The sequence below is a fragment of the Colobus angolensis genome, unplaced genomic scaffold (assembly GCF_000951035.1).
Source record: "Colobus angolensis palliatus isolate OR3802 unplaced genomic scaffold, Cang.pa_1.0 Scaffold71, whole genome shotgun sequence".
Taxonomy (NCBI): Eukaryota; Metazoa; Chordata; class Mammalia; order Primates; family Cercopithecidae; genus Colobus; species Colobus angolensis.
Genome location: NW_012120821.1, coordinates 9,974,687 through 9,987,080, shown reverse-complemented (window position 1 = coordinate 9,987,080; position 12,394 = coordinate 9,974,687). Strand labels below are relative to the sequence as shown.

Sequence of the window (12,394 nt, the reverse complement as noted above, 5' to 3'; positions counted from 1 at the left end):
ACTCGGCCACTTGCTATGCATGTGATCTTGGGCAGGTCGCCTCAACTTTCTAGGTGCACCTTTTTAGTCCTGACAGGATTGTCAACAAGAATTAAGTGGGACAGGTGGGAGATTGTGGCCCTGAGCGGGCTTAGGTAGCATAGTATGAGCTGTCTGTCTGGAGAGACCAGAGACCGCTTTGTGGTGGTGACATTGGGCTGTCCCTTGAAAACTGAGGAAGGGCTTTGTTTGGCAAAGAAGTGGAGGGAGAGGCAGAATGGACAGGCTCAGGAGACTGCTTGGACATGGATGCCTGGAGGGTAAGAGTAGGCAGCTTTGTCAGGAAGTAGCTGGCGGGGAGAGTCCAGGTCACTTGGCCAGGGTGTAGTGCAAGGGGCCCTTCAGGAGGGCTGGGACACCAGCTTGAGGTATCTGGGACTTGATTATCTTACAGGCCATGAGGAAAGAGAGGAGGGACAGGCGTGAGGCCCTGCCAGGGTGGAGTGGCTTGTCCAGTGGTGGGTGCTGCTGTGGTCTAGACAGGAGAAAGCCAGTGGAACTCCCATTCCCCTCTGCCCTCCCATGCCCTGGCCAAGCTCCTCTGTAGCAGTGGAGTCCAGGGCAGGTCACCCTAGCCATGGCTTTGGCTGTCCCGTGTGTGACCTGGGTGTCATGGTGCCACCTCCTTCCTGGGAGCAGTAAGGATTCCACGCCATGGAGGACAGGTAAAGGGCTTCTGGTCCCTGGAGCGCTGTCATGGGGCTAGTGATCTGCCATGTTTAGAAGGGTCTCAGGGCTGGAGCCGTAGGGGGCAGGGTGTAGCCACAGAGGGTAGGATGAGCCTCCTAACCTTGAGAGAGATGGGGGAAGCGGCCCATAATTGGACAGAGCGAGGGCAGGGGCATTTCCCGGAGACTCTGGAATGAACATTGGAATGCTGCTCTTGGGACTTGGCCTTGAACAGGCAGCTGCCCTGACAACCCACCCTCAGGCCTTCTTTGTCCCTCCTCCAAGGGAACAACCACGTCACCAGGGTTTGCAGGCTGAGGGAGGACTGTCCTTTTCCCCCTGACCTCCCGTTCCCTCTGAGCTTAGCTGACCTTGGCTGCTGGCGTATTGGGGTATTGGTCCAGGAACTCTAAGGCTCTGGACCTTGGAGCCAGCCAGACCCAACCCTACCCACCAGGAACCCCCTGCCTGACAAGGAGACAGTTCTGTGACAGACTTTCCCAGCACAGCCTGGATATGGCTGTCTGCCCAGGGAGTCCAGGAAGGCTTCAGGGAAGAAGGGGCACTGAAGCTAGGTGTTGAAGGTTGGATAGAAAAGGGGAAGGACAGCATATGCCTGGGGCCCTGCCTGAAACTCCCGCTTCCTGGGATGGAGGGTCCCAGCAGGCAGGCCGCTGCGAGAGTGGGCCTGGTCAGGTGGGGCAGGCAGGTAGATGCCAGCCAGTGGCTCGGAGTGTCAAGTTCTGGGGCTGGCATTGAATCCCGTGTGGTCTCAAGAGGGGATCCCTTTACTCCCACAACTCAAAAGGACTGGGAAATACCTCCCCCTGAAGGCGCTGTCTTCACAGCACTTTCAGTGTGTGCCGGCTGCCAGTGTTCTCTGGGTGAAGCAAGCCTCCTTCCTTCTTTTTCAGATGAGGAAATGGACCCAAAAGGTTTGGGTGTGGCAGCAACACTAGAGCAAAGATGGGATGCTGGGCACATCTCTTGCCCTCTGGGGCAGGCCTCAGTTTCTCCCCTGTAAAACGGGGTGAGGTCAACATCTGCCTCTTGGGCTCGTGGAGATTCTGTGAGGTGACTTGTGCGGTGGTTCATGTGACGCATGGCCCAGAGTAAGCCTGGCCTGGGGATGCCAGCTCTGCCCTGGTGAGAGGCAGGCAGTGTGCAGCCCACGCCCTGGTTTGAGACCTGCTTCTGTATGTAGTAGACATGCAACATTCTGGCAGGGTTGTTGTAAGAAGTAGCTCAGACCTGGGCCATGGAAGTGGTTTGCAGGGGTGGAATCCCCATGTGAAGGCCTTTTGCCCTCCTTGGTGCCACCTCACCTAGGGGACCAAAGCTCTAGCCTCCAGAGACCACAGGAGGTCAGAGGGGAAAGACATCATGAGACTGAGCTGGGCACAGGGTCGGGAGGATGCCGTGGGCCATGCAATTGGGCCACCTTCTCTTCCACCCCCAGCCTTGGGCAGCAGAGAGGGACTGGACCCAGGGCTGGGGGACGGCAGAAGCCCTGAATACAGGGGCATCAGCCCCCAGATACCACACCACATAGGGCAGCTGTGGGCATGACTCCTGGACTGACCTAGTTCCCATCCCAGCAGGGGGCCTTGCGCGGCTCAAGTAACTGCTCCTCTCTGACCCTGTCATACCTTTCTGTAAAATGGGTAGATGAATACTCCTGGCAGAGCTGTGTGCAGTTGAAATATGAAAAAAGGGATGTGCAGGTGACCAGCAGGGCGCTCATCCGGTGCTGACTAGAGGTGGGTACCTACAAGCATCCCTTCCTGGGAGTAGAATGGGAGCAAGGTAGAGACCAGTGCCTGCTCACCTCCTTTCACCTGAGTATCCCAGGTAGGGAGGCTGTGCCTACCCCTGCCCCCTTGGAGCCTGGGCAGTCTTTACTACCCATCTTCTGCCTGTCTCTGATGCGCTGCTTCCCTAGCCTGGCAGGGCAGAGGCTGGAGGTGAAAAAGGAAGTGGCCCAATAGTGCCAGCATGGGATGAAGCCAGGGGAGGGGAAAAGCCTGCCTTGGGTGGCTGATGGGGCTGTGAAGTGGCCAGGCACTGCTGCAGACACAGGACAAGGCTGGCTTCCCAGAGAGGCAGTTCTTGGACCTTGAATTGGTCCTGCTGGGTTCAGGAAGTGACCAAATGGCCATTTTTCCTTCCTGAGCCCCCTCATCTTATCATCTACCACCATGGGCACACCCTGGCAGGGTCACAGCAGACCAGCTCCCTCTGGGCCCAGATGAGGGAGGGACCGAGGATACTGTGTGTCAGGGCCTGTAGACTCCAGGCTGGTCAGGAAGTAAATGCATAGGAACGTGAGTGAGAGAGGTATGGGTCCACTGGCCCCGTCTCTACCACCGGCTTGCTGTACTATCCAGGAAGGAGTAGCCTGGGAGACTTTGTGGGAACCACTTGGGCCTCCCTGGGCCTGCCCTGCCCCTATTCCTCTTCCCCCCAGAGAGCTTGGGCTGCAGGGATGGATGCAGCCTCTGCTCTACATCCCACCTCATGGAGAAGCCCCCAGGGAAGTGGGGAGGGTCAGGGCTGCCCAGGTAGGCTGGGCCAGTCTAAGGTGTCTTAAGGGCCTTGAGCTTCCCCCCAGCCCCCTCTTCTGCCAGGATCCTTTCCAGGTCAGCCAGAGCATGCTTGTGGGACAGGATGGTGGGGAAGGAAGAGGAGGGCTCTGCAACCACAGACTCCAGCATCTGGCTATTTTGGGGTCTGGCCTGGGCCTGCTGGGCTCCTGGGGTTGCAGGACCAGGGTCTCCTTGGATTTCCCTGGGCAGGTCCAGCCTGCTGAAGCATGCGTCGCCTTTCCTCTTCACAGCCAGCTCATCCATGCGCCCCAGGCAGGAGGCGGCTTCAGCTCACCAGCTCCCCGCTCTGTACTTCCTGGGCCCCTACCCCACCCTCCCTAGCTCCCAGCATCATTACCTGGCAGAGATTTTCCAAGCTGGGCCAGAAAGCAGCCCAATCCCAAACTGTGGGCTGGGTTTTGGATTCCAGACGTCAGGCCTGTGGGGCTATGGGTCCCAGCCGTTCCCAGCCAGGGTGACTTCCCTACTGTCAGGCAGAGCATCCCTTCCACTGAGGTATGAAGCCCCATGTGGGAGGGAGGCCTGGAATCCGCCCTTGGAGGTGGGTGGCTCAGGTGGAATCTCAGCCCAGGGAGGCCAGGCCCACCCACAGCATTGGTCATTGCCATGATGGGGAGGCGGCCAGGCTGCTCGAGCAAGGCCTTGAGGGATTATCAGGAGAAGAGGCCTGTTCCAACACAGTGGTGTGGCGTGGCGGGTAGGCCACAGTGCCCCTTTGTGAACCGGGCCTCGCAGGGAGAGCGCCCCAGAGGAGTAGAGGCACATGCTGGGCTTGCCCACGGGCTCAGGCCACAACAGGAAGCCCCAGGTGGGAGTTGTCGTAGGAGTTGGGGAGGGTTCCCCCTGTCTTGAACTTGTCTCACAGTTTTCCTCTGGCTCTGCCCATTCCCTCTGCTTTCAGAGGCCAGCTTCATGCTGGGCGTGGAGAGTCAAAGGGAGCCGGTTGACTGGGGCTCATGGGCTGGCCTCTGTGGGGTACCTAAGGATTGGGATTCCCTCAACTCTGACTCCTTATGGCATCTAGCATGGGACTCCATGTTAGGAAGGGCTCTTATGCTCAGAGGGCTGTTGCCATGGAGATGTGGAGCTTGGGGTGGGAGGGTGGCCACTGTCAGCCTGAGTCCCTCTGAGCAGGGCCCTTCCTGCTCACCTCTGGGTTCTCGAGTGCCCACGGAGTAGGCCTCAGCCCACTGACCCAGGGCAGTTACAGAAATGAGTATACAGGGTATGCACCCTACAGGGAAGTGTCTGATGGCTCTGCCACGCTGCGAGCCCCTCAAGGTCAGGGGCCAAGTCTCAGCATGTCCCAAGGTAGGGGTCTTGGTTTGGCGAGGCAGAGAGAGAATGATGGACTGAGCAAGCACTTGGACCATTGGAGCCAGGAGCCAAAGGGCATAGGGCGTTGAGGGTAGGAGGTCCGTGTGGGCTAAGCCTGGAGTAGGTTTTTCACCAACCCCAGGGTTTGAGCCCTGGACACAAGCAGGGCTCAGCTTCTGCACCGGAGGTGGTCTTAGCAGGCCCAGCCTATCCTCCTGCTTCTCTGCCCCACCATGGGGGCTGGGGGCTGTAGGAGGACACTGCTCTGTGCTGCTGACTTTGGAGAGATTTTACCTAGCCCTGGAGCGGTACCGTCTGTGGTGCTTTCCATGTGATGCACTGAGGAAACAGGCTCAGAGGGTAACGATTTCCCCAGGGCCACACAGCAGGGGAGCAGTGGGCCCAGGTCTGGTCTGCATTTGGGTGCCAGGTGGCATCAGCCCTGTGCTCTTTGTGCCTTTGTCGGAGCTACTGACCCGGGCCCTGAGTATGTGGACCCCGATGGAGCGTGTGTCTCGGGTACTATGCAGAGACTACTGCATCCCTTCTGCTTCAAGACTCGCCTCGCCTCGCTGTCCTCATCTGTAATATGGGAGCAGCAGGGTCCCTGTGGCTCTCGCTTGTGTGGGGCTTGTGGTGTGGGACAGTGTATGAGGAAGGGCTGTTGGCAGTGGTATACTGGATAAATCTTGGGACAGAGTGACTGCTCAGTCTTGGACAGGGACCAGTGCAAAAGAGAGGGGAGACGGGGAAGGGCCCAGAACTGCAAACAGCTGCCTGGATCAGGTGGGCTTTCCTTGGGTCTCTGAGACTGCGCAGGAGCCAAGCTGGCCCTTACCCTGCAGGCTCACTTGCTAATATTAACCCCGGAGTGACCCCCTGATCTCACCTTCTTGCTCTCTGAGAGGCTGAGCCTCCAGCCAGACTCCTGCAGTGGGGAGGAGGTTCCCACCAGTCTCTGTGACAGCCCTGCCCCCAAATATGTCTTAAGACAGAACGGAGAGAGAGTGGAGAGGAGTGGCTGCCTGCTGGAAGGGACAGGGCTGGGGCAGATGGGCGGGACGTGGCAACCAGCTTGACTTGGGCTGTGGGGGCCCAGCCTGACACACCTACTGCCACCCCAGGTCCCATCTGATGCCAAGGCTGAAGGAGTCTCGCTCCCACGAGTCCCTGCTCAGCCCCAGCAGTGCGGTGGAGGCGCTGGACCTCAGCATGGAGGAAGAGGTGGTCATCAAACCCGTGCACAGCAGCATCCTTGGCCAGGACTACTGCTTCGAGGTGGGTCCCATCGCAGGGCTTGGGTTGGACACCCCATCCTCTCCTGGCCTGTCTGGTCTCCTCCACATCCTCCTGGAGTCCAATCTGCTGTGGCCTCAGCAGGGGCCAGGGTCTTGGGGACAGTGGCTCATATTTACCGATAGCTTTCAGCTCCTAAGACACCAGGTGGAGCTGGGGCAGGGGCTGTCCTTCCTACTCTCTGGGCTCTCTGGAAATGGGCCAGCACCTGTTCTCCATGCTAGCATGAAGCTGCTGGGGCCCCCAGTGGGTGACAGGGAGTAGGGGAAAAGCCTGAATTTCTTAAGCACCAGAGCCCATGTCTTAAAGCCTGCTCACATCCCAAATGCAGTGTGGATAGCAGAGAGTCTCCTCTTGTCCGGGCCTGTTTCCCGCTTGTGAACAATGAGAGCCCAAATCTTTCCTGCCCTGGCATTCTGCGACCTGAGGTTTGAATGCAGAGAGCCAGTGACCCACCTGGGGATGACCTGTCTAGTCCCTCCTAGGAAATGGGGGATCTGAGGCCCAGAGGAGGCACGAAGACATCAGAGGTCACACAGCAAGACTGAGACCAAGCCGGGAGCAGGGTTACTGTTGTTGCAGGTGTTCCTGGGAGTTCCTAATTGCTTCCCCAGTTATTAATATTGCTTCCTACCAGTTTCTGGGAAGATTCCTACCCCCAATAATCATGCATAACTAGGAGAGCTCTCTGGTAGAGGAATGAGCCTGGTAATGAAAAGCAGCCACTTGGGGACTAGTGTGACAATCTCCTGGCACCCCCAGCCCGGGGGAAAAAACAGAGTGGTGCCTGGCACCTGCCCCATACCCTGTGCCCACTAGGGACTGTTTCTGGTTCAGGACTCCTGACCAAGCCGGGCTTGATCTGGGCTCTGACATCCTTGCCATGGATAGGGTGAAGATGGCCCTGTCTGCTGGTTCACAGCAGGGGGTGCTGCGGAAGGTGCAGGCCCTCAAATGCCGAGTGAAGAGCGTGCTTCCCCTGCGGAGCCCTGGGTCTGCTGCTAGGGGCAGTGGGAACACATAGCAGGAATTGCCCTTACTGGCTTCCTTACCTGGAGTAGATGTCTAAGCTGGACCAGAGGAGGAGTGAGAGTCAGACAGGGAGGGGAGGAGAAGTGTCAGGGACCGGGGACCCTAGGGCCTGGCACATCTCTGGTCCGGCATAAAAAATACCAGCCTTATATTACCATCGTTGTCACTGTTGCTTGATGGAAGAGAACCCTCAGAGTTGTCAGCTGAGGACTGAGGGGATTCTGGTACCTACCTTTGGTTGTCTCCTTGGTTCTTGTGGTTCCACCTTTAGGGAAAGTATGCTCGGGTTAAGCATTGCCCTCTGACCTGGGTGAGGTCTTCGTTCCTTCCCTCTTTCCATCTCAGGGAGAGGGAGGTTAGACTTAGGAGGATGTTTTCCTATTGGACAGAGGGCACTGAGGGACGAGTGAGGAGCCCACTGGTGCAGGACAGGGCCACTCTATGGCTGCTGACTTGCCCTGGGACAGTGGGTCTCAGTGTACCACCTGCAAAACATGAAGTAGAAGGGTCATGTGAGCCTTGTTCTGGCTGCTTCCTGTAGCTGTGATGCAGACCTGATGGCCAGAGTGCCCTGAGCCTCCAAGGTCTTCTTCCATCACTGCTTGCCCTTGCTGTGGTCCCTTCCCTCGTCACACTGTCTTGCCTGCTCCCCACAGGTGACGACGTCATCAGGAAGCAAGTGCTTTTCCTGCCGTTCTGCAGCTGAGCGGGATAAGTGGATGGAGAACCTGCGGCGAGCAGTGCACCCCAACAAGGTAAGCCTGCACCCCTCTCACCAAAGCATGGGGGACTGAAGGTAGGCTCAGATATGAGGAAGCAAGAGAGACCATCTCTGTGATGTGGCCTGGGATTGGGGGCGGTCAGCCTGCGTGGAAGCAGGACCCAAGTGGACAATATTGGTGGACTCTGAAAGAGATGTTTGAGTTTGCCAGGTTGAGACAGGTGCTGTGTGCCTCTGTTTTCTAAACTACACATTGAGTCTGGGCTGGGGAAATGAGTGCTGGACCCTGGGGTCCTTCTGCTGGGATCCCTTGTCCCTACTTCCCAGCCCCTGGCCGACTTCTGTTCATCTTCCCATTCCAGCTTAGGTGTCTGCCCCTCCTCCAGGTGAGGACCCCTCTCCCAGGCTGGTGTCCTCTGTGTTCCCATTGCCCCTGGGCTCCCCCGTGAGGTCCTGGGAGCCCCCACTGTAATCCCTGCTTCTGTATCTGTCTCCCTAGCCGACTTGAGGGCCTGACCAAGTCCTAGTCACCATAGCCATCTCTTAAGTTACAGTACAGACCAACAAATTAAGGAAGAGTTAATAATGGCATAGCCTGTGATGTGCCAGGCGTTGTGCTGGCCTCTCTCAGTCTCGCTCTCTATGAGATGGGGGTTTACCTTAGTCCTGTTTTATACACAAGCAACCCAAAGCTCCAGTTAAGTCACTTGCCCAAGGTGAGTGAGCTTATGTGAGGTCGACCAGAGATCCAGCCCTTGTCCATCAGCCCCACCTCATCCTGACTCAGGGTCCAGGCGCCCACTGCGGCCTCCATCTTCAGAACTCCTCCTGGGTCTGAGGCACTCTCAGGCTCTGGGCTAGTTGGGGGTTACATGTGGCACCCCCAGCTGACCACCCCGGACTCCCGTGCACATACAGGACAACAGCCGGCGTGTGGAACACATCCTGAAGCTGTGGGTGATTGAGGCCAAGGACCTGCCAGCCAAGAAGAAGTACCTGTGTGAGCTATGCCTGGATGATGTGCTCTACGCCCGCACCACGGGCAAGCTCAAGACGGACAATGTTTTCTGGGGCGAGCACTTCGAGTTCCACAACCTGCCGCCCCTGCGCACGGTCACTGTCCACCTGTACCGGGAGACCGACAAGAAGAAGAAGAAGGAGCGCAACAGTTACCTGGGCCTGGTGAGCCTGCCCGCTGCCTCGGTGGCCGGGCGGCAGTTCGTGGAGAAGTGGTACCCGGTGGTGACGCCCAACCCCAAGGGCGGCAAGGGTCCTGGGCCCATGATCCGCATCAAGGCGCGCTACCAAACCATCACCATCCTGCCCATGGAGATGTACAAAGAGTTCGCTGAGCACATCACCAACCACTACCTGGGGCTGTGTGCAGCCCTCGAGCCCATCCTCAGTGCCAAGACCAAGGAGGAGATGGCATCTGCCCTGGTGCACATCCTGCAGAGCACAGGCAAGGTGAAGGTGCGTGCAGGCCCCTCAGCTCCTGACACAGGCTGGGCGACAGTGCTGGGTTACCTGCCCTTCCCCACGTCCATACATTTCAGGCCTAACGAAGGCCTTGGAGGCACCAGTCACTACCAGATAGGTTCCCTAAACCCAGGAGTTCTGTTGTGGGCTGGGCGTTTTGTACTCCCGCTCTGTGGCTGGAGCTGATCACTGAGGCCTGTGTGGAACCAGCGGATGGGATTGCAGCTGGTAGTGAGGGAGTGGGCTTGGGTTGAGGTGCCTTCTACCGCTACTACAGAGGACTGACCCCCTGAGGCTCCAGGGGAACAGGCCGGGTGGCTGGCTGTCCCAGCATATGGGTCCCACAACGCCACCAGCCCCAGTGAGCCAAACACACATCCCCTGTAGGGTATGGAGGTCGGCAGACCTCCCCAGCAGGATGCACAGATGAGTCTCCATCACAGCTCCACCTCACCCCACGCTCTCATCCAGACACACAGATTCTCACACAGGTAGACGCAGTCAAAATTGTACCATTTGAGGGTTAGCTGGCCCCACCCCAGAGCCTTACAGAAGCAGGAATCTGAGACCCACCCAGGCAAGCCATAGTTCAGGGCCAGAGGTGCCCAGTGTCCATCCCCATAACCCCTTTCACCTTCCACTCCCAAAGATGGGCCCAGCAGCCCACCATGCAAGCCATGCCTCAGCCCCGCCTACCTGGTTTGGGGACAAATGGGCTCCTGGACCAGGATGCCCCTAGGAAGGCAGTAGAGCATAGTCTGTGGGCCTCGAAGGCAACCTTTCTTTACATTTGCCACCTGCCATTCAGGAAGCTGCCCAGAGAGGGTGGGAAATGGGCTGGACTTGAGGCCTCTGCAGCGTAGATGGACCCTGGTGCAGGGCTAAGGACTAGGGCCTCTGCCCTCTGGACAGTGGCGTGTTGTGAGCCAAGTGACAGGTGGCCGAGGGGCGCCCTGTGTCAAGGTCCTAGGCTCTTAGCCCTAGGTCAGGGAGGCACAGTTGGGAGCCATGCCCCAGGTACCCCAGGGCAGAGTCCAGGGCACAAGACTCGTGGAGGTCCCTCACCCTCTCACCTGTTCCTAGAGGCTCTGGAAGGGGAGGCCATGGCTGGAAGCCTCAGCAGCCTCTGCAGTGGGAACCCTCTGCAGCACCCCTCCCTCTTGGACTTGCTGTATGCTGCAAGTGCAGGGCTGGGGCGGGGACCTCCTCCCCGTGGACCTGCGATGGGGAGCAGTTTGAGGAAAACTAGAGAGGTATAGTGCTCGACTACTTCCTCCCTCACCTTCTCCAGCCTTCAGACTTGACTGGCTAGGCTGCACGTTGGGCCAGCTCTGGCTGCCCCGTCCTTAATGTGCTGGTCAACACAGGAGACGTATGCTGGGAAATGGAATGAATCAAGGACCCGTGGGCACCGGAGAGGGAGTGAGGAGAGCTGCAGAGGCTGGAGCCTTTTCTGCAGTTGTGTCTGATGTTTCAGTACCTGGTCCCCAGGGCTGGGCTGGGGCTGGCCTGTTCTGAGAAGCGGATTCCTCCCTGAAGCAGCCTGAGATGATAGGTGTGTCCAGGTGCTCAGTGTGGAGGGAGATGAAGCCAGGGCCGCAGCCAACCCCAGAGGCCCTCAGTGGGTTTGCGGAGGAGTAGATAGAAAGATGGAAAGTAACTTGTGCTACTGGGGTGACAAGCACCTGAGCCCCCAGCTCTGGAATACTTGGGAACTAGCCCCTCTTCCCTCTCCACGACTAGAGGAGTAATGGGGTCTGGAAAACAAGGGACTTGGACCAAATCTGGCCCCAGGTGGCTGTGTGGCTATAGACAAGTCATTTTCCTGCTGTGTGTGCATTGGTTTCCCCCTTACTGGGTCCTGGCTCTCAGGAGGTTCTCATCTCAGCACTGGAGCCCGACTCTCATTGCAGGAGTTCAGGAAGGCTGTGGTCCTGAGCGGGAGCCCCAGGGGAGATGCAGCTCTGACCCCTGCTTCAGTGTATTCAGAGAATGTGACCCTGGAGGTCGCCTGTTGGTCAGGAAGGGGTCCTCAGGCCACATGATCCCCAGGAAGCCAACGACCGCTTCCTCTTGGCGCCTGCTGTCTCTCTGTGCCTCTGCTGTGCAGCCTGAGTTCCTGTGTCTAGATCTCAGTTCTGTTTTAAAGGACCCCACTCGTGCATGTTGGAGTGAGGAATTTCTTGAGCACAGATGCCTGGGTCTACCCCTCCTGGGTGCCTTGCAGGCTCTGTGCTAGGTGGCCCCCTGCCCTGACTGTCACCCTCCCTTGAAACTCTGACAGTTTTTCCTATCTTCTTCCCCTCCCCCAAGCCACAGGTTGGTTGTAAGTACAAGGAGGTGGGGGACTCCTGAGGGAGGTAGTTAGTATCTGCATGGTTGCTAGAGTGAGGGGAAGGTGTGGGTTCGGGCTCCCGTGCTGGGGTTTTCCCACAACACTTTGTGTGGGACCTGATGGGCCAGGGGCTGCTACCCCGGATTGCCAGGTGGGCAGTGGCACCTCCACCTTCCCTCTCCAGCCAGTTGCACATCAGTTCCTGCTCTCACCTGCCTGAGCATGGTGGCTCATGACCTCCCCGGGCAGTGGGACTGCACAGAAGGCATCTGTGTCTGGTGTGGGAGCTCCCACCCGAGTCACAGGTGGATACTGGTGACCATTTTTACCATGAGACAGGGCAGCCTCACTTGTCCTCTTTGGCACTGATGCTGCGGGGAGAGGCGAGTCCTGCTGTGGTCACCAGGCCAGGCCTGATCAGGGCTATACATGGAAATGAGTCCATTCTCTGTGGTGGTGGGGGATTGTGGCTCCATGTGGCATGCACTTGTTCAGGCTGCCTCCATCCGTAGACCCGGCTCTACTGTCACCAGTTCTAGGCTCCTACCTTGGCTGGGGGCCCCGGCCCTGCCCACACTCCCCAGCAGCCCCTAAAGGTGGGCACACTATTCCTCCCGGGGACCCCTGCATCTTGGTGATGAAGCGGCCTCAAAATGCCAGGGCTTCTCTGGCTAGGTCTGGAATCCTAGGAGCCTCCATGCCAGGCCAGCTCAGGTCCTGCTCTCCCCACCTCCTGCCTCCTCAGGACTTCCTGACAGACCTGATGATGTCAGAGGTGGACCGCTGCGGGGACAACGAGCACCTCATCTTCCGGGAGAACACACTGGCCACCAAGGCCATCGAGGAGTACCTCAAGCTAGTGGGCCAGAAGTACCTGCAGGATGCCCTAGGTAGGAAGTG

The 12,394-nt window shown here is 58.3% G+C and overlaps 1 protein-coding gene across 3 annotated transcripts in view; it reads left to right on the top strand.

Annotated features, from left to right (window-relative positions):
• The window catches only part of DAB2IP (DAB2 interacting protein), a 252,928-nt gene that overhangs the window by 218,691 nt on the left and 21,843 nt on the right, over positions 1–12,394 (top strand). For all 3 annotated transcript variants that reach the window (XM_011927387.1, XM_011927386.1, XM_011927388.1), the window contains 4 exons: positions 5,756–5,909; positions 7,616–7,714; positions 8,599–9,153; positions 12,240–12,384. In XM_011927387.1, the coding sequence (XP_011782777.1) occupies positions 5,756–5,909; positions 7,616–7,714; positions 8,599–9,153; positions 12,240–12,384 (953 nt within the window). The remainder of the gene's footprint in view (positions 1–5,755; positions 5,910–7,615; positions 7,715–8,598; positions 9,154–12,239; positions 12,385–12,394) is intronic.